The sequence below is a fragment of the Metopolophium dirhodum genome, chromosome 1 (assembly GCF_019925205.1).
Source record: "Metopolophium dirhodum isolate CAU chromosome 1, ASM1992520v1, whole genome shotgun sequence".
In the NCBI taxonomy this organism is placed as follows: Eukaryota; Metazoa; Arthropoda; class Insecta; order Hemiptera; family Aphididae; genus Metopolophium; species Metopolophium dirhodum.
Window position 1 is genome coordinate 20,800,078 of NC_083560.1, and position 26,703 is coordinate 20,826,780.

Below are 26,703 nucleotides of genomic sequence, written 5' to 3' on the forward strand. Positions count from 1 at the left end.
TGAATAAAAAAAAATCAACACCTATTAATATAAGTTAACAATTTGTTGGCTAAATGTTCAAAACAAATAAAAGTATTATTATAATATTACGTAACGGTTTGCAACAAGCAGAGCATTCATGTATAATACAATAAACTCCTAGATGTGTCAAACAATTTAACCATTATCTTAAGAAAAATAATGTCACATATGTCATGTAGAACATTTTAAAATAAATAATATGTATAATATATAAAATAAATATGTAAGTGCAATGTCTATTTTTAGAAGAATCGTTGATTTTGTATGTTATTTACTAAGTTTGAAAATATGTAAATCTTAAAAGGGATTTAAATTATACTTTGTATTAATTTTCTAATACAATATCTGCAATAATAATTGTATGCATCACTTACAGTACTTATTACACAATAGAAATTTTTTTTTTTATAATAAAATCAATGTACCATCAAAAAATTAGCCATAGGCTATGTTTGTCATGCCCTTCTTACACTAAAATATATAAAGGGTCTTCAACCTAAAATCAAAATGAAAGATCACAATGAACGATAACTTATAATTTAATTTTTCTCCAATTTTATATCCTAGTTCTCTTAAATCTTATGTCTCTGTTTAGTAGCATTTCTACTTCTGAACATTATATTATATCAAAACCTAATTAATCCAAAACAAAAATTAGATTCACTTATACTCAAAAACTAATTTTGTGAACTCTAAAAAAAAACCAATAATAGCTATTATATTATTTATTTTATAATATGAAATTTTTTTAATTTAATAATGAATAAAGGACAACTATTATAGTTTAAAACGTACATGACAAGTGTGACATTAATATTCCAACAATTTCAAATCATTAACTTGATTATTAAATGGATTTTAAATTAAAACCTTGTAATTAAGTGAACATACTTAACTTATATGCTATGAGATAATCAGGGAAATACAATGTATTTACCCACTACCCGGGGTTTTGTATCTACACATATTCAAAAAAAAATATAGGATACCCTTATTTTTCTGTTAAGATTATCATAATAGGTAGGTATTTATTAAATAACTATATAATTAGAGATCTATAAAAATCCTTAATACTCAATACATAAAATTCCTGATTTACTAAATCACTAAATCTAATACATTAATATTAGGTAGGTACTTGCCTAATTAAACCAAAGTTTTTTTTTATGAGCTATAATTTACCATTTACATTTTTTTTTTTTTTAGATAAAATCAAACATTATATTTATGTTGTTTTATATTTGAGATCAACTGGATACAATTATTAGTCTTCTAATAGTTGTATGTACGCATACATTTGTATACTCTGGGTATGATAGGTATAACTAGGTAGTATTAGTACTATTAAATGGCAAGGTACCAAGCAATAGTAATATGCTTATTGACTATAGAACAAACTTAAAAACAATTCCAACAGCACCAAAAATATTTCTATGTTCAAAACCGCTTAGCTTAGATTATCCTTCAATAACAATAAGAATATAATTCTATATGGTTGAGTATAAATTAACTTAAAACAAATAATACTCACATTGTAACAAAAATGTGATTTTGCTATTAAATTGATATCTTTATTAAATTTTATTTTGCAAATTTTTCTGGTTAAGTAATTTGAAGTTTTTTCATTACATACATTAATAATGACGACATATTGATTTTTAAATTTGAATAGTTACATCAATTCATTCATAGTTGTTCCAAATATTAAAATTGATATCCTGAAAAATAATTAAAAGCTATTATTATTTAATATTAAAAATAAATTGATAGTATTTAAATTCATTAACTTACATTTTAGAATGTTAATGTAGGTATTATTTGTACTAAGTGTAATATAAATTCATTTGCACTAAAATAATAAATTGTAAAAATAGAATACTCAAATGTTTTACATATTTAATTTCCATACATGTACACAATAACTCGATAAAAATGTATCAATTTATCTATCATATTCTGTATTCTTAGTCTTATACTATGATCAAAGTTCTGAAATGGTATTAAGATTTATTAATATTAAAATGTATAAAATACTAGGTTCCAAGTTAGACAAGTAAGCTATATATGTATATGTATGTATACATGTATTATATAAATATGTATGACATCTAGATATATATACTATTATATATAGTAATAAATCCTCTATATACTCTATCTTCTTCTTTTTTTTTAAAGGGGGCCCTCTTTTTAGACAAGTAAAAACGTCATGCCTCACTAACACATATTTTTTTTAAAAATGTTTTGATACTTTTCCCAATCTCTATCTAAACCAAGAAACATTTTTTACTAGACAATATTTTAAAAATAAAATTCCCGAAAAAGGGTTACTTTGATAGAGTAAATCATGTATTATAATATATATTTTTATTATACTTTAAGAAATTATATAATCCATAAATTTCAAAAATGTATACATATGCATAGACACTTCAGTCTATATCATAAAAAGAAAATTAAGTTAAAATAAAGCTTTTAGATTCATACTTCAAATATAGAATAAAATTCTTTTTTTCTGATAAATTTAAATTAAACAAAAATTATATTTTTTACATTATTTACGTTTAGAACTTTAATATCATTTTCAGCATCAAGTTGATTATCTATATGAAGAGGATTAAAATTAAATCTATTTTCAATTATTCCAATTTTAAACTATAAATCTTCAATTTACTCCATTGAAGCTACAATAAAATATTTTTTAATTCAATCTTTTGCTTCAATTTTATTATTTATTTTTTTAATTAATAAAAATATATTATTTATAAATAATGATAATATCTTAATTATAATATCATTATTAATAAAATTAAGATTAATACCTTTTCACTTATGATTACCCTCAATAATAGAAGAATTAAATTAAATATCATGCTTTTTAATAATAACTTGAGAAAAAATTACACTTTTAATTATAATTTATTATTTAAATGTTAATAAAAATATAATTTTTTTAATTGTAAAATAAATTAAATATTTGGTTCAATTTAAAATTCAATACGTACAATTTTATAGGATATCCTATAAAATATATCCTCAATTAATAATACTACATGAATATTATTTGCAAACTTAATAAATGAAAATTTATGAATTATCTATTTTTGAATTTATTCAATATTAAAATTTTTAATTATTAAAATACTTAATAATTATAATATTAAATATATAAATCAAATAAAACTCGTTAGTTAAATTTTTTTTTTTCAAATTAAATATATTAATATTAATTTTATCAATTATAGGAATACATCATATAATAGGTTTCTTAATAACATTAATAATAATTAAAACTTTCATTTATAATAATATATATATATATGTTAAGGTGTATGACCGCATGGCATTAAATGTTGACAGTCACCGGTGTATGTCGACATTCACTAATAATTTTGGTGAATGTTATCAATTATTTCAAATATCTCACAATGCGGACATTTACCAGTATTTGTTGACATGCGCAATAGTTATTTAGTGAATGTTTACATGTGTGACAACGACAACATAATATATAATCAAATGGATAGCTAATAAATTCATAAATAAATATAGTTGAACAAATTAATTTATAAAATTAATAATAATAATTATTAATAATTTAACTTAGATTATTTCTTAGTCAAAAAGTTTGTTTGATCTCTTTTTGTTATTTTTCTTGAATAAGGGTTATCAAAATAAAAAATTATATATTTTGTTTATATGTTCTATTATAATATATACCGTCAACCATAAAAAATTCAAAATTTGGACTTGAAACAAAAAAAATGAAATTTTTTTTAAAATGCTGCAAAAATGCCGCCGGGCGCATTACCATGTGATAATGACGGGTGCGCCTGGCAGAGGGTTAAATAAAAACAATTATCTTCCCTTTTTTTAAATAAAAGTGCACTAAACTTTTTATAAAAAATATCTTTTATACTTTTATCCATTATTAGTTTTAATTCGAATATAATATTAATAAAATATTACACTAAGGCCCGTTGTATTACACCAAGCTGTTGCGTTCGGTTTAGAATACGCGTCGATACTGACGAGGGTATATTAATTATATTATATTATCTAGCAAACGATTGACAATCGGATTGTCTCATGCGATAACATTACTAACGTCCAAACATCTCCAATGCATATTGTGGCTGGGCGATAACATCTTAATAATTTTACAAAATAATACAAAAATACCTTTTACATACATTGTGCTTCAAGTGTGGTCAACATTTACCAAACACTGACTGTAATTAATGTCAACAATCACTGGTGTATGAACGCATTAAGACAATTTCGTCAACATTCACTACGGTTTTTGGTATATGTCAACCTACACCGGTGACTGTCAACATTCGCCTACTGCGGTCATACACCGGTGATTGTTGACATTAATTACAGTCAGTGTTAATATACTAACTATTATAAATTTACTGTTCTATATTAAAATAACATATTTTATAATATTTAATTTTAGTCTATTTAAAAAATGATACCACATATTTAAAAAAAAAAACAATTATGATTTCATTATACTTATACATTTTTTAGATTATTCTTTATTTATTTATTAAGGTTTTAAGTTAATTAAATAAACTAGTTATCTTCAAAATTAAAAATATTCTATTTTAAACCTTAATTAAATAAACAATACATTTAACTTTGCAATTTAATATCATATAATTTGAATATAAGATTTAAATGATAAAAAGATGGGCAGCGGTTAGATGTAAGCAGATGTTGGGAACATCTATTCAGAAAAGAAGACTGTATAATTTGTTTTGATTGAATCAGCACAGTCACATTAATACCTTGCAATACATAAAAAGCAGGAAGTGGATGTTGATCGGTTGTATAGCAGGTCACAAGTGGGTCACAGAAATGGATGGTATTAAATTTGAATTCAATGATAATATAATATCATTGTATACTAAAAACGATTCTGAGCTGAGACGGTTTATCAGTCTAGGATTTTTTATATTATATTTATATAATTGTTATTACTTATTAATACGGTAGTCGGGAAGTTGAATTATTATTTTAAAATTACAAAAAATAAATAAAATCGTTTTCTTGGTTATTTAGTATGTAATTTCGTCTAAATTTAAACATAAAATATTAAATAACTAGGTGTAAAAAAATGTTGTTTTTATATTTTTTAGATATTTTAGTTATAGAACAACCTAATAACCTAACTTATGTGGAACTTTGTTTTATATTTTCAATCCTTAGCTATAAAAGTTGAACATTTTATACATTTTTAAATAAAAATAATTTCCTTTCATTCACTTGTTACACACTCTGGTCCAAGAAATATTTCATAGATGTGTCGTATACTATTACAACACACCTAAAATACATTAACATGAACATTATGCTGATTCATTTGTTTTCATAATGCCGACACTACTAATTACGTGTGCTAGTGGCGATGTCCTAGTTCTGGATTATTATTGTAATGGCTTATAAATCATAGAAACTAGTAGGAATATAAGAACAATAAACATCACATGTCTATTATTTATTTTTTTGACATATCCCAGACAACTTTAATACTTACCATTAGCAATTTACATGTTATGCAGTATGTAGGTATGTTTTTCTTTGTGTTATTAATTGTTAAATCGTTTGTCATACAGGTACTCATATTTCTTCATTAAATATACACAGGTATTGAAATCACATTTTATTCAGTGTGACGCTGTGTATTCAAATTTTTAATACAATTATTATTAGTTATGACAAAATAGATCTATTTTTTCAAAAAATATCAAAACAGTTTTTGCTATGTTGTAGATTTGTAAGACGGAGACAACACATGCAGAGGTAGCGTCCTCTTAACCAACAATATTGTTATACCATAACCTAACGTTATAACGTATTTAAACATAATTTCCATTTTATAATCTGTGCTCCTAAACTCCTAACGTATTATAGTAACAAGCCAATGGTCTGGCGAACAGAACCTTATTATGGCTAAGCGTACCTATTTTGTATTACTGTGAGCTATCTGCCTATGTAGGAATAGTATTTAATATTATAACCAATGGTATTTTGTAACAATTCCATATGCCGTGAAGTATTTTTGCCATTACTATTATATTTATATCACAATTATTTACAACAGAAGTTCATCGTTATAAAATATTTCTTACAATTATTTAAATTAACAACAAACAATCAGGTATAACAAGTAAAAACTTCTTTTTTCAGCTTCCTCAACTTGTCAGCCCACTGAGGGCTAGAAACCACTCCATTTCTCTCTATCATACACACCGTCAAAAATCTTATCTTGTTTTATATTTCTGATGTCTTGGGCTATAACATCCACCCTCTGGGTCCTGGGTCTTCACAATGGACGTTATCTGTTTAATTTGTCAACTATAACATATGTTACTACCTAGCTGTATAAGTAACAACTATATTATAATTATTAATTTATAATAAGTATTAAGTAGGTAGGAAGTACCTAACATTGAGTAAAACTATTGGTATATTTTATAATCAATGGTAGTAATAACTACAGTGCCTATAAACATTTTCATTTTCATATTATTACTCTCAATTTTAAGGAATAAGATAACTAAAAAATTGATTAATAATGAATAATTGAATAATTATTGTCTATCAAATAATCACAAAATTCTGTTAAAGCTGTATTTTTAGGTTTGCCTACCATAAAATATTCTGTAAAACATTCTGCCACTTCCTCGGGATTGAGAAAAGGAAGTCCAAAAATATGTACCAACCATTTTCCTACATCGTCATTTGCAGAATTAAATTGTGGTGCGTAACCTAAATTTTGAATTTTGCGATACCAAGCTTGGCCCAAATGAAAACGACAACCAAATACCGCTATTTCCGGAAAAATTTCAATTAGATATTTTATCTTTCGCTTTATGCCGAGTCGGGATACTATTATCAGCTTGTAGCTTGTCGTATATTCCCGTAATTTCGTGGGTATATGTTTCGCTTTAAATGAAGTATATTTGAGTGTACCTATATTAGTTAGCTACAGGTGGACCGAGTATTATTAAAACGATACGCCTGTTGGTGCTGTGGCTTAACCTTTTCCGCCGTGTAGGAACTTACATATGTACCATTTTCCGCCGTGTAGGAACTAACATACGTACCTGGTCTTTACCGTGTAGGAACTTACATATTATGTCCGTGTAGGAAATAACGTATTTAATTGTTTACCTGCTACTCTCGTGTAGGAACTTACCATTCCCCCTACAAGGCACTTACGTTGTAATCGATAAAGTAATCGGCTACGCCGGCGGCGGCGGCGTGGAGCACACGTCCATTACTAATTACTTATTTCATGAAGTTGAAAGTTACTTAGTTGCGAATCGCCATTTAACCTAATACCAATTAAAAAGAGTAAAGACCATTTTTACAACTATGGTACCTAGTTGATATCATAATTTTAGTTCTAATATTTTTATTTATAGGTACTTTTAAGTCTTAAGTATACCTTAATAAATACATTTTATAAAACCGTATAATACGGTGAAACAGCATTAATCCTTATTATATACTAGAGACAGGTTTTATTAGAAATTATAGCGACGATGAACGCATAAAATAAGAAAACATATAACTTATCAGAAATTAATAAATATGACTGAATTGTGTAGAATCGTTATTTTATATAATTGATACATCATCTATTAATTGCAATTCGATATCATATTACAATATGGTATTAACATAAGCATTGTAAACATGAAACATTGATAAATTATGAAAGTCTTTTAGACTACCTAGGAATCAATGTTATTTTTATATTTCAATTTTAAAGAAAGTTATAAGCATTTTAAAATAGTAAATTTTTTGAACATTTTAAAATGCTTATAGATCGCTTTAAAATTGAAATATAACAAAAAAAACCTAAGTCATCAACTAGATACCTAATATTCTCATTAATATTTTATTCACACAATGAAATTTTTAAATGCAATGTTCGGAAAAATCAATTTGATATATAAATCTAAACAGATTTATTTTTATCCATTTTATAGAACATTTTTATCTACAGATTTGAAAATTTAATTCACGATTTATCATAAGTTTGTCTACCCATATTAAAAAAAAAATATCTACCGAAAAGTCAAATTTAATAATTATTATGAGCGTTTGAAGTTTAAATTTTTACAACAGCTAAAATTTATATCATTAAATGTTTAAATATTATCATTTTCTATAGGTACTTGATACAATTTTCAAACTCGTTTTAAACTGTTAACTAACATTTTCAATTTTAAATTTTAGATTCTGGTAGAGTGATGAATGTATTGATTTTACAATGATGTGTGTTTTATATATATATGTCTATATATTTTTATGCCTGTCATCACTTTTTTGGAGTTGGTACTTCGGGCGATCAAAATTAAAATTAAAAAAAGTGGGTAAGTGGATGTCGTACTGCTGTACAGTAGATTACAAGTGGGTCACTGTAATGGATGGTGTTAAATTTGAATTCAATGATATAATATCATTGTATAAGAAAAACGATTCTGAGCGAAAACCGTCAATCAGCCTATGATATTAATAACTATATTTGATGATATTATTGTGTATTAAGTAATTTATATATTGACCTTTTTACGTAGAACCTTGTTTTAAGTTTTCAATCTTAAGCTATACAAATTGAACAGTTGATACATTTTTAATTACAAAATAATTATTAAATTTTGTCAAAATTCAAACTTTAAATGCTTATAAAAAAAATTGTGTCTATGTATTTTTAATATTTTCAACTACTATTGTAACAAAATATCAAAAAGCTTGCATTATGTTCACGCTTTTTTACACAACAAATAACATTTTATTGATATTTATAGAAAAAAAACAAAAAAAATTTAAAACTGACAACGTCCGTAAACAGCTCAAAAAAAGTCAAAATATTTTCAAAATGTTAAGGTACATAAACAATGAAAATATAAACATCCAGTAAAATTTTCATGTATCTACAGTTGTTCGTTTTTGAATAACAAGAAAATAACAAAACCGCTACATGAAAAATCGGGTGAATATCCAAAATTGTAAAAATATGAATTTCAAACACGCATAAAAATTAAAAGGCTCCCACTATATTGTTACAATAACATTTAAAAATATTATAAATCCTTAGTCACAGTTTTTATTTATAAGCATTTAAAGTTTAAATAATGACAAGATACGAAAAAATCACGAAAATTAGCAAATTATTTTGAGTTGAGAATTCATAAATTTTAGATTCTGAGTGAAACGATGAATGTATTGATTTTACAATGATGTGTGTTTTTTTTTTTATTTTTTTTTTTATTTTTTTTTTTATTTTTTTTTTATTTTTGTGTCTGTGTACACGATAAGTAGTCGAAATAATGCTTCGATTTTCGACTTCAGTATCTTGTTCGATGGGAAAGTGAATATCGTTGGTGCATTGGGGAGGTCAAAATTTTAATTTCCCAGTAGTTTTCAAAAGCGATGTGAAAAACAAAAGAAAAATTAAGGAAAAACGGGAATTTTTACGCAAAATCGATTTTTAACAAAATCGATTTTGGTTATTGGTGTAACTCTAAAACAAATGACCGTAGATGCATGAAATTTTCACTGGTTGTTTATATTTGCATTTTCTATACACAATACAATTTTGAAAATAATTTGACTTTTTTTGAACTGTTTACGGACATTGTCAGTTTTCAGTTTTTTTAAATTTTTTTTCTATAAATATCAATAAAATTTTATTTGTTGGGTAAAAAAGCTTGAAAATTTAATAGAAGGCTCCTAGGTTATTGTTTCAAAGGCAGATGAAAAAAATTAAAAATCCTTATGCACAGTTTTTTTTTATACACGTTTAAAGTTCAAATCTTGAAAAAATACGGAAAAATCACGAAAATTTGCAAATTATTTTGAGTTAGAAATTCATAAAAAATTTTCTTTTTAAATCTAAGATTTTAAAATCTAATACAAGATTCCTCATAAGTTTGTCTAACTTTATCAAAAAAAAAATTTCTACAAGAAAGTCAAATTAAATTTTTATGAGCGTTTTAAATTCATATTTTTACAACATTAGATATTCACTCGATTTCTCATGTACCGATTTCCTTATTTTCTTGTAATTCAAAAACGAATAACTGTAGATACATGAAAATTTCACTGAATGTTTATATTAGCATTTCCTATACACCATACAATTTTGAAAATATTTTGACACTTTTTGAGCTGTTTACGGGCATTTTCAGTTTTCAATTTGTTTAGTTTTTTTTTCTATAAATATCAATAAAGTTTTATCTGTTGGGCCAAAAAGTGTAAAAATTTAATACAAGACTCCTGATATATTTTTACAATAGCAGTTGAAAAATATTGAAAATACATAGGCACAGTTTTTTTTTATAAGCATTTAAAGATCAAATTTGGACAGAATTTATCAAATTTATAATTTAATAATTATTTTGTAGTTAAAAATTTATAAAATGTTCAACTTTTATAGCTAAGGATTGAAAATTGAAAACAAGGCTCCACGTAAATAGGTTATTTATAAATTACTTTATTCACAATAATATCATCAAATATACTTGGTAATATCATAGGCTGACTGACCGTTTTCGCTCAGAATCGTTTTTCTTATACAATGATATTATATCATTGAATTCAAATTTAACACCATCCATTACAGTGACCCACTTGTAACCTACTGTACAGCAGAGCGACATCCACTTATCCACCTTTTTTTCTTTTGCAATCTAAGATTTGAAACAAGATTATCCATAAGTTTATCTACCTTTATCAAAAAAAAAATGTCTACAAGAAAGTCAAATTTAATTTTTATGAGCGTATGAAATTCATATTTTTACAACATTTGATATTCACTCGATTTCTTGTGTAACGAGTTGCTTATTTTGTTGTAATTAAAAAACGTATTACTGTAGATACTTTAAAATTTCACTGAATGTTTGTATTAGCAGTTTCTATACAGGATAAAATTTTAAAAATAATCTGACTCTTTTTGAGCTGTCTCTTTGGACATTGTCAGTTTTCGATTTTTTTAGTTTTTTTTTCTATAAATATCAATAAAATTTTATTTGTTGGGTAATAAATCGTGAAAATTTAATATAAGGCTCCTAGGCTATTGTTTCAAAGGCAGATGAAAAAAATTAAAAATCCTTAGTCACAGTTTTTATTTATAAGCATTTAATGTTCAAATTTTGACAAAATACGGAAAAATCACGAAAATTAGCAAATTATTTTGAGTTGAGAATTCATAAAAATTTTTCTTTTTAAATCTAAGATTTTAAAATGTAATATAAGATTACTCATAAGTTTGTCTACCTTTATCAAAAAAAAAATGTCTACAAGAAACTTAAAGTAAATTTTTATGAGCGTCTGAAATTTATATTTTTACAACATTTGATATTCACTCGATTTCTCATATAACAATTTTCTTATTTTATTGTAATTAAAAAACGAATGACTGTAGATACTTGAAAATTTCACTGAATGTTTATATTAGCATTTTCTATACACCATAAAATGTTGAAAATATTTTGACTCTATTTGACCTGTTTACGGATATTGTCAGTTTTCAATTTTTTTAGTTTTTTTTCTATAAATATCAATAAAATTTTATTTGTTGGGTAAAAAAGCATGAATATTTAATATAAGGCTCCTGATATATCGTTCTAATAGCAGTGAAAAATATTAAAATACATATGCATACACATACATACAATTTTTTTTATAAGTAACTATTTAAAGTTCAAATTTTAACAAAATTTATAAAATTTATAATTTTATAATTGTTTTATAGTTAAAAATGTATAAAATGTTCAACTTTTACTGCTAAGGATTGAACACTTACTTCAATATTCCACATAAGTAGGTTATTCTGTAACCAAAAAATCTCAAAAATATAAAACAGTTTTTTTTAATATTTATTTTATGTTCAAATTTGGACGAAATTATTATGTACCCAAGAATAACGATTTTAATGTTGTAGTTTTATAATATTAATTCAACTAACCGGCTACTGTAATAAGGAATAACAATATAAATATAGTATAAAATATCGACACTGACAAACCGTTACTGCTCAGAATCGTTTTCCGTATACAATTATACCATATCATTGAATTCAAATTTAATACCATCCATTACATAGTGACCCACTGTGCTGTGTACAGCATACCAACATCCACTTCTCCACCTTTTTTTTTTTATTTTTTTATTTATTAAAAAAAATACTTTTTTTGAACTCGAAAAATAGTTTATATTTTTGACAAAACAAATCATCCATTAAAAATTAGGCGCACATTCAAAGTTATAAAGTATAAACAATAATTTTGTCCATTGAATTAAATTTAATTGACTCACGTTATTTCCAACCATTCCAAAACTAATAAATATTTTTTTAAACGTGTTCGAATATTTATTCTAAATATAAAATAAAATAAGTACTTATTCTTTAAAAGACTGCCTTTTAAGTATCCCTCTGTGCAAAATTCAATCTCTGAGATGTAACATAGAGATCCCATTGAGTCATGAGAGGTTGTGTTTTTTTGCTCAATGACCACCCAGAGATGTCACTGGCACGCTTATGCCCAGTCTCGAGAAGTTACTGCATGCGATGTCGCATTGTAACTTCCATGCGCATCAGGTTGAGATTCATGGGACTACCCATTTAGACACACTGACTTCATAGAGTGCACATACAAAGTGAATATCCAGAAAAAAAAAAATTTAAGCAGATTTGAACCTGATACCCCTGAATTATTTGACCTATGCCTAACCTATTGGGACACGCTACTGAAATACTACCTATCTCAATTGTATTTAGAGTAGAATAATCGGTTTTTGTGTTGTAAATGCGACTTCTCAGAGAGTTAAATGATTAATTATTAAACCATGCAACTTCTATATAAAGTCACACAAGTATTTTGTCAGGGATTTTTTACCGCGAGTTCTTTGGGACATCAACAATTAATTATAATTATATGCAGTCTATTTTACGGTACATGGAAGTTCAAATGTGCATTTACATTTTATATCACTTTGGGACGTAGATTAGATGTAAACCTCGTGTTATTGCTCATAGGTACCTATATAGATGCGTCTTATGTATGCACAAGCTGATATAATGATAACTGCAGTGATAATTGGTTTATACAATTGACCAGACATTAAAATTATTTTATAATAACAAAATGTTTAAGCAATTAGGTAGACAGTAAATCTTTGGTTTTAATGATAATCGTTACTGAGTTTTGGCTGCTCCCTTAAATTAAATTAATGAACCACAAATCACCAGTACCGCCAGCACCGCCAGCGTAATATTTGTCAATACATTTATGATTTATGAATGTGTTTAACTAATAAATTATTATTACTATTTTGTGACCACTGATCACTGATCGGTAACAAATCTCGTTTTGTGATTTCGTTCGAAGGAGGGAATGTCTGAAAGTCGAGTTTGAGTGTCATTGCAGTGTCTAGAAATTTTATATGGCCCATGAAAATTGGCAATTGAATAATACGATCCCACGGCGTATGTCAGATCCTTTTTTGTATTTACAAAAAATTTTAATTCGAAATCCGTGTTTGAGTGTCTAGCAAATCAGTCATCACATGTCTAAGACGAAACGAGACGAGATATCCCCGTGCGGCGGATACGAGTGCTACAGGTGTCGTCACTCATCCGGTGCTTTTTCGTAAGTAAAATGTGTAAAGTCGTAAACCGTGTTGGAGTGTCTGGCAAGTCAGTCACCTCGAGTGAAAATCAGTTGACTTTCAAGTTAGCCACCAAGGTAGGCACAATTACGCTGCGGGATATTTTAATCAACACCAGGCACTTGTTCTTTAAAGTACCTATATAGACTATATAATACTATAGACTATAATGTTGTTTTTGTCACCTGAACTTACGCGGCAGCTGGTGTTCCACTGTACCTATACCCGCACACAAAGTTGATACGTACTACGATGTGGGTGACTGTCAATTCCACCTGTTGGGTTTAATAACAATATGTATGTAAAATTCACCGACACTTTTTTTTAAACTACCGATACGTTTTTTTGAAATATGAATAAAGACGTTGACTCCACGTCTCCGCCTACGGTAAAGTCCACAGATTACAGATGTTTTAAATATATCTACGAATTAACTGTTTTTCTATCTATAAATGTCAATAAACTTATATTTGTTGGGTCAATAAGCTTCAAAATGTAATACCAAGCTTCTCACACATTTTACAATATCAGTTTAAAAATATTAAAAACACATAGACAAGATTTTTTTTTTTAAGCATTTTAAGTTCAAATTTTATAGTTAAAAATTAAAAAATGTTTAACTTTTACATGATTTTCTAATAGTTGTACTAAATTTAAATCAATGATATATTATCATTGTATATTTTTAAAATGTATGATATGTGTTGGAATTATAAACAAAACACCCTATATAATGTAGTGTATAAGTAATATATTTACACTGTAGCTCAACAGACGCTGACTATACATTTTTATAATACTACAGCATATATGTCTTGTGTAGTGTAGCCGGGTATACATAGTTAGTCGTTGATTTATATTACGCCTCGTGACGCTATTGTACATCGTATCATTATACTTATTATTATATTAAATATATCCGATCTTATTATTATTTACCTTGAACTTCTGTATATCTGTGTACTTCAACAGTATGCTTAACAGTTAAAAGCCCCTACGAGCAGTGACGTCCTAATGGGGAGGTACTCACTACGTGCAAATGCACGGGCCATCTGGGGTCAGGAGGGCGGCCCGTATCTACTTATTTGTTTTCCATGATTTTATAGCACGCAGAGAAAAAATCACTTAGTTTATGACAAGCAACTTAAGAAAAATTTTTTGTAAATAAGAAATGCAGGTAGCTTATTTATTGTATTTATAAATATAAATGTTTTATATTTTAATTCAATGATAGATCATATTGTATACGAAAAACCAGTGGCGTAAACTGGGGGTCGCACGGGGTCGCACTTGCGACCCCTGAAAATATCATAGGGTCGCAAGAGTATCTTTTTGCGACTCCAAAATATCACGATTTCAGTTTTCAAAAAATTGAAATGATATATAATAATAAATTAACAAATTTATATTTTGAGAACCAATGTTTAACTATGTTTTGAAGCACTGGAATTATTATAATATTGTATCCTTTCCACATTTCTTTATAGTTTTGTCATTAACCATTTTCTAATATTATTATACCAATATGTATATTTATATTTTATTGTGATCGGCCGACTGCAGTCTCAATGGCAGCTGATAATAAAAACGTGTCATAGTTTAAAATTATTATTTATTTGTTTTATACATGCATTTATTTTTGACACTTGTATTATTTTATTTCTTATCCGCGAACGATTCAAAATTAAAAGTGTTTCGACAACTTGCTAAAATGGATAAATTTATTGTAAAAATATCGAAAAAGTCGAAAGTAAGTGTCTATTAGATTCTGAGCGAAGCGATGAATGTATTGATTCTACAATAATGTGTGTTTTTTTTTTTTTTATTAATTTTTTTATCTGTCATCACCTTTTAGGACAGTAAACGAGCTTGGATTTTCTTCAATAGTAACTTTTCTGATAAGAAAGTGAATCTAGTTGGTACTTTGGGGGGTCAAAAGTAAAAATTTAGTAGTTTTCACAAGCGACGTGAAAAACAAAAGAAAAATTAAGGAAAAACGGGAATTTTTACGCAAAATCTGTTTTTGAGAAAATCGATTTTGGTTTTTGGTGTAACTCTAAAACAAATGACCGTAGGGACATGAAATTTTGACTGAATGTTTATATTAGCATTTTCTATACACCATAAAATTGACAAAATATTTTGACTCTTTTTGAGCTGTTTACGGCCATTGTCAGTTTTCAATTTTTTTAGTTTTTTTTTCTATAAATATCAATTAAATTTTATCTGTTGAGTAAAAAAGCTTGAAAATTTAATAGAAGGCTCCTAGGTTATTGTTTCAAAGGCAGATGAAAAAAATTAAAAATCCTTAGTCACAGTTTTTAATTATAAGCATTTAAAGTTCAAATTTTGACAAAATACGGAAAAATCACGAAAAATAGCAAATTATTTTGATGAGAATTCATAAAAATTTTTCTTTTTAAATCTAAGATTTGAAAATGTAATATAAGATTACTCATAAGTTTGTCTACCTTTATGTCTAGAAGAAACTTAAATTAAATTTTTATGAGCGCCTGAAATTTATATTTTTACAACATTTGATATTTACTCGATTTCTCATGTAACAATTTTCTTATTTTATTGTAATTAAAAAACGAATGACTGTAGATACTTGAAAATTTCACTGAATGTTTATATTAGCATTTTCTATACACCATAAAATGTTGAAAATATTTTGACTCTTTTTGAGCTGTTTACGGACATTGTCAGTTTTCAATTTTTTAGTTTTTTTTCTATAAATATCAATAAATTTTTATTTGTTGGGTAAAAAAGCGTGAAAATTTAATATAAGGCTCCTGATATATCGTTCTAATAGCAGTTGAAAAATATTAAAAATACATAGGCACAATTTTTTTTTATACGCATTTAAAGTTCAAATTTTGACAACATTTATCAAATTTATAATTTAATAATTATTTTGTAGTTAAAAATTTATAAATTTTTAACTTTTATGGCTAAGGATTGAAAATTTAAAACAAGGCTCCACGTAAATAGGTTATATATAAATTACTTTATTCACAATAATATCATCAAATATACTTGGTAAAATGATAGGCTGACTGACGGTTTTCGCTCAGAATCGTTTTTCTTATACAATGATATTATATCATTGAATTCAAATTTAACACCATCCATTACAGTGACCCACTTGTAACCTACCGTACAGCAGAGTGACATCCACTTATCCACCTTTTTTTTTTCTTTAAATTCGTATAATTGTTAAGTACACGTACCTATTTAGTATGCATTAAGTTTAAAGTAGCCCTTAAAATATATTACTGATTTATATTATATTAAAACTACAATTTTGACAAATAAAAAAATATATATTTGATCTGTAAGTTAATTTTTAAATTAATTATTAAGATAATATTATATTATTGAGCAAATTAAATTTATTTTGGTATATATTTTTTGTATTATTTCGGTACTAATTGTTGTACCTGCTTAAGAAAAAATACTAATACAAATGCTCAGAAAAATGTTAGCTTATCTGAAGAAAACCTCCATTCCCCAGGAAAAAAATGAAAAATGGTACCTAAATCTAGTGAATAATTAATTTCCTATCATATATTTAGTATTCATTGAAATTATATTTATAATAATTTAATATCATTAAATATTTAAGGATATTTTGTTAAATACCTACCTCTACCAATTCAAAGTGAAAATTCTTTAACTAGTTACCTACGTAAAATAAATAATAGTAATTTTTTTGGTTAATTTGTGTAGTATAAAAGTGATAAATATGTATTTAAACATACAAAATCAAATACAAATATAAACAGTACATATTATAAAAATCTAAATAGCAGCTGTTATTTAAAATATTAATTTTATGAAATAAAATAATTGTTGTATTTTATGTATTCATATATTCTTTAAGAAAATTATACATATTTTATTGACGGTAGTCAGTAAGTAATTATTACCCTACTAATTATAGTGCATATTCAAAATATATACCAAATGCCAATAGATACAATATGACAATATGTGTTTAAGCCTTTAGGGTTAAAATAGTTTTGTTGAGCTTATGTACTTGTAATATTAAATATAGAATAAAAGAAAACATTTTTGGGGAGGTGTGATGGGCTAAGCCCTCCCAAAAGTCTGTCCAACCTAGAGACTTATTGCAACCCTAACAATTTAGCCCAATTTACGCCACTGCGAAAAACGATTATGAACGGAGATGTTTTGTCAGCTTATCATACATGTATAAATATTTAAATTCAATAGTTAAAAAAAAAAATCTCATAACTTTTCAGTGAAATTTTTCTTTTTGATAGAGGTATTAATACTTGTTGGGAACCTTCTATTAAAAGTTATTATGTTAGCTATGAAATTAAAAACTTTTATGAATTTCTAACTAAAATAGTTTGAACATTTTCGAACATTTGAGCTTTAAATGCATGTCAAGTGTATGCGGTTATTTATATTTGAGTTGGGTTGACTCAAAAAATAAAAATCGATTTTTTCAAAAATTAGTTTTGTATAAAAATTATCACTTTATTTTGTTTTTTTGATACTTTCTAAAACTACTCGTAATTAATATTCCACCCATATCAGCAGCATTGCAAACGCTAATACAAGGTTTAAATATTAGAAACCTCCATCACTCTACAATCCTAATTGAAATTACAGACACCCTAACTATGACACTCGGCATGGTAAATATCAAAAATAAATAATCATCACCCTTTGTCACTGTTCCATGTTGAACCGGATCTTGATGAAAAAACCAAGAAATCTTCAAAATTTATACACTGCTCCACTCTGCTGTGGTGACTGAAAAACGACACGCAAAACAAAAAGTCAGTCCCAATACTATAGGTACCTACATAATATGACAAGAATTAGGCCATACACGTATTTACTGCCAGGGAGTAAAAACGGGTTTAAAAACAGGGTAGTTAATCCAAAAAAACAGTTTTAGACACGAAATTCATTTAACAAAATTACAGATTAACATATTGTATTTTTAATCATTGATCTATCAAGTTGAATTTAATAGTTATATTTCTAGAAAATAATTTTAAAAAATCAGTTGTCCTATAATAATTACAAACAAAAGTATATCAGTATACGCACGTAGTTTAAAACCGTTTTTTCAGGCCCGAAACCAGAAAATAATTGAAATCATTTTCAGACACGAAACCCAAAACCCGAAATTTCTGGACACATTTTTAGTAGTCCATTGTGCAGTCAACAACCTAGGTGCGTTAAATGTGGATCCAGGGCTAAGGGTCAAAAGAGGCCTTCCCCCCAGACATATTATTTTTTATAATTCTATAGATCTTGATCCTACTATATTCCAATTCCAAATATGTTTGATAATATAATATATTATACGTCCTATATGTGAACTGTGAATCCAATATTGTATAGTAAAAAAAAATTTCAATTAAGAATAAAGTGTAGGTATATTGTAATTGTATTTGTGTTGTAAAAAAAAGTAGCCCCCCTCCTCCCAGAATGACTTTCCACTGGATCTGTGTCTGGTTCTGGTGCACATACAGCACCATACAAAGGTTATATAATATTCAACAAACTGACAGAAACCACAGTTACCACAAATAAACCAAAAAACCTAAAACTTCCAACTCAATATGTTTACATGTCTCCACACATCGTTACGTATCAAATACAACCTTGGCCAGCATAACAGCCGACCAACCATCACCCAATAATTCCGATTCTATGTCAAGAATTCTGGACGAATTTAAAATCTTATTAAAACCGATAATCTCTCTACTTACCGTCCTTTCAAACAAACTCCCCATAATAGTCAATTATAATCATAATAGTCATTCATTTCAAAATTGCATATAAAATATTTCTTATCCACATACATTATTACAATTTTATTTATTATAATTATCTAAATTTAATTCCCCTATACTATACTGCATATCTATAATAACCGTAATCTTTAATTGATTTGTAAATATTATATAGTATTTCATTCTTTATATATATAAATGTCATTGTGATAGGTTTTTTTATTAGATATGTTATTTACTTGTAAGAGCATTAATTTGCTGAAACATTTTAAATACAACAAATAAAAAAATAAATACCATGAGTTATTAATTAAATTATTAAATGATATACAATGAATCAATTATTAAAATAAAATATACATTTAATGGTACCTAACTAGTATTATCATTTGACCTTACTCTTAGTATGACCTTCTCTATTCGACATATTGTTACTGTTGTTGTGATTTGACTTCAACATTAAATATTTTTAAGATGATTTTATTTGAAATTATTTCTTTTGATATAATATAATATTAAATATTAAAATAATATAAGATTATAGTTCTATGCAAACAAAAGTCGTATACATTTTTAATAGTACATATACCTCCTTCGAATATACTTGTTTATGTTAGATTTAAAATATCAATAAGTTATAACTAAAAGTTGGATTAATGTTCTCTTAAAATCCTTAAAATATGATGATTTTATTTAGTTTAAAATAGGCAATATATTCTCTTAGTATTCTTTTAAAATATCATATATATGATGTTTTATGCAGGGCTTGAAACCGATATTTGATATCGATTTTGAATACCGGTTAAAACCGTTAAAAACAAAATCGAAAAAAACCAATACCGGAAATCAAAATCGGAAAAATTCAAAACCCAAAACGAAATCAGAAAAAATAAATACCGATATCCGAAACCGAAAACGAAATCGGAAAAAATAAATACTGATATCCGAGACCGAAATCGAAATCGGGAAATATATTTTCGGTTTCAAGCCCTGGTCATTATAATAATGTAGGACTTGAAACCGTATTGGAAACCGATTTTGAATACTGGTTTAAACCCTACAAAACCGAAATCGATACTGAAACTGACAATAAAATTGATAAAAATGAATACTGGTAATCAAAATCGAAATCAAAAAATATAAAAACTATTTGAACTATTTAACCGTAATTAACGAATAATTAGGTTCAGTTAAAGTGTTCTCTTTCTGGCCTTTTTCATAGCAAAATCATCGATAACAGCATCCAAGTTGGTGTTTTTAGCCAGTTCTTTTTCCACTGCCAAGACTCCTAAGCTTGATAGCCTGTTTTGACACATGGTCGCACGTAAAACGTTTTTTACTTTTTTTAATACAGAGAAAGAGCGCTCTGCACTTGCTACTGTAGCAGGAATTGTGATAAATATCCTGAGAGCCACAGGAAAGTTAGGAAATAAATTTTCCAGATTTGAAGTTGGCTGAATATATAAGTTTTAAGCTTTTAAGTTCATCTGTAAGCTCTTCTCCTAAATCCTTTGGATACTGTTTTACCAGCCTAGTAGTTTTTTCTTGAATCTGGTCTATGGTCATTTCTTTATTCAATCATAGCACAGAAAATCTTTCACACAGAGAATGCACTGATTTGAACCTAACTGTCATATCTCCTATAACACTATCTAGGATAATATTGAAAACGTCATTCTTGAATTTAGTTCTTTGATCATCATTTGAATTTTCATATTCGTCATCTTTATCTATAATTATGTTTTTTTTCGTTTCCGAGTTCTTTTTAATTCTTCTTCGAAATATTGAGGCCTACCTATATTTTTAGCCACTATTAGAGTTTCATTAAGTATATTATTATAGCCCTCATTCCGTATTTTGTGCAGGTCTTCGATCAATGAACTCAAATTTTTCGAGGCAACATCCAAAGTACAACTTTTACATTGTAATACACGGTTTACAATGTCTATTGACTTTAAAATCTTGAACCAAATATAAGCTAGGAGAAGGCAGTTAAAAGTTTTGAAGCATTTTTATAATCCCTGTATGTCTCGACGACATTCTGATGTCAAGTTTAGTAGCTTCAAATCTTCTAGTGCTTCTAATATAGCTGGAAGATGTGCAGTGACTGGTTTTACACTATCAACTTTGGTTTTACACCATCAACTAAGATATTGTATAATTTTTGGATGGCTCCAAAAAAAGTAATAGCCGCTGGACAGCTCTCTGCTGCTTGTTCCCCACATAGATTTAAAGAGTGACAAGTACAAGCTGAGTAAATAGCCTTGTTATTAGCTCTGAGTATAATAGCTTGAGCTCCTTTATATACACCTTTCATATTACTACCATTATCATACCCTTGGCCCTTACAGTCTTATAATGGAATAATATCTTCTAATATTAGATATATTAACCATATTATTAATAGCACACACTATATAAAAACCAACTACGCGATTATACCGATCGAACCCGCATTGAATGCGCGTTTGTTTTGTTATCTATGTGCGTTCTGTGTTGCGTATTGTGTACAATAAAGTAGGTACACCTATATATTATAGATAGTTGTTTAATTTTGAGCAAACGGACGATAATGGCCCGGGTTTACAGGGCCTGTGCGGCTATGCCTAAATACGCCTCTGACAACGCCCCCCCCCCCCCCCCCCGGAGGTCCGGGCCCCGGGGCTCTGGCCCCTACTGCCCCACCCTCTCGCCGTCCCTAGATGTAACCAAAAGTTTATGTTTTTTAAGGACCATAGTATAGATTTCAGTGTCTGGTTGTGCATGATATGTGCACCCGGCACTTTAGGGGATTTTCACTTTACCACGTGGCACTTTTGGGGATTACACTTTACCGCCCGGCACTTTTGGGGATTTCCACTTTACCGCCGGCTGGAGGGAAAAAGGTCACTTTCCAATGCTTTGACCGCCATCGAAAACTAAACTTTCGGTGCAAGTGTGACGGTAAAGTTTTTTATTCCATTTCAAAGAACAAATTATTCACTCACCTATAAACAAAACTAAAACCATGTTAACTTATGACGTTTAGTTTGATTTATTGAATTATCATTCTAATGAGATTTTGTTATCAGGACATATGAAGGTAGGTATATATTATATTACAACTTTTTATTCATAGATGATATTTTAGATTGGCAGCGTAAAAATATTTTTGAATATTATTTTTTTAATACCTAATTCATATCTTTAATTGATGTGACATGATTGTATTATGGTTTATATTTATTGTAGGTATAATTTGTATAATTTATATTAAATGTATATTAAACTTATATTACATTTTGTTTCACCAAATAGATGGTAATTTGATGAAAAAAATTACACAATATCAAATTTTAGTACCTACCTAGGTATTTATTTTGTGAAAATATATCAACTTTATGACAGTTTTAATTATTTCACTAAAAAAATGATTTATTATTTAATTCTTTATCTCAGTCGACGAAATTAGTTTCCATTTCATGAAATGGTCAAGACGTTCATGAAGTGGGTGTGACTTATTACGACATATATAAATAATATATATTATTGTACGTCGCTTTAATAGTTGGTCGACTTCATAATAATACTAATAGTAATAATAATTAAAATAATAATTTTAAGCAACATTTAAGATCGCGTAAACATGAACGCGGAGCAGAGAAGCGTTGCGAGTGACGTCATCATCTGGGTTGGAAAAAGGCAGTTCGTGCAAGCATCCTTCACATTGGCAGCAGTGCTATTCACGGCGGCTTTGCAACTGGACCGGACTCGTTTGCATTTCATTCTCCGTCAGTATACAAAGGTACAGTTGAGCGGCACGACGTCGATCAAAGTATCCACATATCCCATTGTCAATTCATATACCTATATTTACGTAAGTACTGATAACTTTATATGATAATATATTATATTATAATATAGGTACATATTTCGTATCAATATTATGGTTCTAATAATTATTGGTCGTAGAAATATCGATACTATATAGGCATATAATTTATTACCTAGTTTACAATAATTTAGTATGCATATACATGCAAGTATATTTATGCAATTCAAGGCTGGGCTTTAATGAGTTAAAAAGTAAATGTAAGTTAAAAAGTTAATTTAATTTAAACTTTTAACTTAATTTGTTACTTTTGGATTTTCATTAACTTAACTGTTAACTTACTAAATTTCTTTTTTAATTAACGTGAAAATAACAAATTAATTTTGTTTTAAATTTAATTATATTTCACTATTTGGGTCTATTTCGTTTTCATGTCAAAAAATATTTACCGTGAAATGTTTAAAGTTAAAAACTTATATCATTCGAATCTAACTTATATGGAAATACTGTATAATAAGTATAAACACTGTAGTCTATAATTTAGTTTTAAACAAATAAACTTTTTTTTTAACTTAACAAAAAGTGTGTATTAACTTTTAATTTAACTGAGTTAATCTATACTGAAATTAACTTTTAACTTATAACTTTTTGTTATTGGTACATATTAACTTAACGTAACTGAGTTAAAATAATCATTAACTTGCGTTCGGTGTAATACGCTAGTTTACCTACATACACGGCCTAAACCGATTTACCTCTATTCGAATTAATCTAGCTATGATCGAAATCATCATTGAGTGGTGAAAGTGTGTTCTGTTTACGAACCTATTTATAATACAAATTTCGTATTTTAGTTAACTAAACCGTTTTAACCTAACTAACCGCCGTTCACCTTCACATGCATTTAACTCCGGGACCCGCGGGAGTAAACTAATTCGAATTGCAGAGGTAAATCGTCGATGTAATAGGTGTGTTGTAAGATTGTAACCTTAGCTCGCCGTAAGATATCATAATATTATTATTACATAACCAATATAATCGATCGTTTCACAGTGCTTGTCTTTCACGCCATGGATTCCAGCGTAGCTATGAATTCAATTAGTACCACAGACCGCATAGCCGCGGCCAAAGCGTCGGTCTCGCTCCTACTGTGCCTGTGCTCGTTCGCCACTGGTCTGTCGCCAATTAAGTTCGCCCACGGCTGGCGTGCGTCCAGGGCCCGTATCTCGCGGAAACCGACGATCGCGTCAGTGCTTTTGTGCTTCGGCGGCGGCGTACTGCTGTTTACCGCCCTAATCCGCATGCAGCCCGACGTCCGGCGGTCGGTGCACGTGCTCCAGGTAGCTGGCCGGCTGCCTGACACCGACCACCTAGGCGACCTGGTGTTCTGCGCTGGGCTCTTCGCCGTGTTCGTCATCGACGAGGTCGTGAACTTGACGCGTGGCCCCGGACGCAGAACGGGTACTATCGCAGCCACCGGCGTCCGGCCATCGCCGAAATCGTTCCGTGTCCTGTTCGCCGTGGTGGCGCTATCATTCCAGGAGGCGTTTGTAGGCCTGTCGTTCGGCATGGAAACCGCGGGCCCCGACGACGGCGTGTGGTACGCGTACGCCACCGCGTCCGCGACCAAACTGATCGTCGCATTCTGCCTGGGCATGGAACTGGCCTGGTCAGGAGCCCGGAATTCTGCAATAGTAGCGTGCTCGGCGGTGTTCGCCACCGTTACGCCCGTCGGAGTCGCGATCGGCATGGCCCTATCCCAGTGCTGCGACAACGCCGCGGCCTATAAGCCGCCATCGCCCGGCATCTTGCACGTCATCTCACAGGGACTGGGTGCCGGCTCGCTGGCGTTCGTGGTATTCTTAGAAGTATTTCCCAGGCACAAACACGCCGGGTTCACGCACCTGTTGTCCGCCATCGTCGGGTTCTACGTCATGCTATGCTTGCAGTTTGCCAGTAAGTATACCATAATATACCTTCACCTCGACTTTAAAATTGTTTTCGAAAAATCATAGGTTCAATGGTTCGTGGGTGGTATTAGATCTGTTAAGTTTTTTTTATTGCAGTTGTATCTCAAACGATTTGAAATTATTGACTTTTTATATGTAGGTATGTCTTGAAAATTAAATATTACAATGCTTTTGAAATATTTCAACCCATTGTGTATGTGGCTGTTTAAGAGAAAGTGTTGTCCATTGTATATATTTTGTATAAAATTTAAAACGTGGACAGATTAAAAAAATTTCCTAAAGAATTTTTCAAATAATCAAATAGCTCATCGACCAATATTTTATTGTTGTACTGAGGTGCTGTACATATTATATAGGTTTTATCAACTATTATATTATCATTAGATATGTCACTTCTTGACTTTTGTGTCTCGAATTCCCGATAAAGTACCAATGCTATTAGGTACCACTGTAATTACAAATTGCTTATTTTATTCTAGAAGAAATAAAATTATCGTAACAATGTATAAATGCTTGCATTTAAGTTTGTTAGTAAATTATTTAGTAGTTCATCAATATTATACCTACCAAAATTACTCGGATGAATAATTATATTAATATTAAATATTTAAAGATTACCCATTTAAATGTTTATGTACTTATGTCAGAACTGTATAGTCGTATAAAGATTACATTCACTGATAGTCGTCCTGTATCAGTAGTTTAACAAACAGAGTTGACCATTGGCCCTGGAACACTTATTTAAAATTAAATTTAACGTTTATATTTTACTCACCAATGTTAGAACATCGAGTATAATATAATAAAATACTATTGTGATTACAAAAAAAATATAAAGCTTATTATATCATTGTATTATAATAATAATAATATATACTTATTACTAATTAGATAGGTATACACATTACAATGTATACTCAATGTTAATACATAATAATTAATAAGTAATAACTAATATCTACCCATATAATATTATATTTTAAAAGCATTTTATAATTTAAAATATATATAAATACATTTCTTGATTGAACCCTCCTACACAGAAAAAATCATGGTTCCACCTAATTTATATGCCGCTGGGAATATTCAATAAAGAACATATTAATATTATGTAGTAATATGTAGAAACAATAATTATTGTTATAATAATATTTAGTGTTATAATGTATCGAAATATTCCTTAAGAAAAAATTAATTTATTATATTAATTAAAAATGATTTAATACAAATACGACAGTCAGTAACCTATAGGTATAATACTTACTTGGGTAACTTTTTTTTAAATAACATAAATTATTAAAATTTAGTATTTACACTGACGACCAACGTTTTAAAAGTATCTAATTGAATGGGACTTTTATAATATTATATTATAAGTAATATATTTTTGAAACCACTGAAAAGTCCTCCTATATAATATTAC

The 26,703-nt window shown here is 28.2% G+C and overlaps 1 protein-coding gene across 1 annotated transcript in view; it reads left to right on the forward strand.

Moving 5' to 3' along the window:
• LOC132935664 (zinc transporter ZIP1-like) overlaps positions 1-26,703 on the forward strand; it is a 40,936-nt gene that overhangs the window by 5,041 nt on the left and 9,192 nt on the right. The window contains exons 3-4 of the mRNA XM_061002267.1: positions 23,103-23,355; positions 24,364-25,266. Of these exons, the coding sequence (XP_060858250.1) occupies positions 24,381-25,266 (886 nt within the window). The 5' untranslated portion in view covers positions 23,103-23,355; positions 24,364-24,380. The remainder of the gene's footprint in view (positions 1-23,102; positions 23,356-24,363; positions 25,267-26,703) is intronic.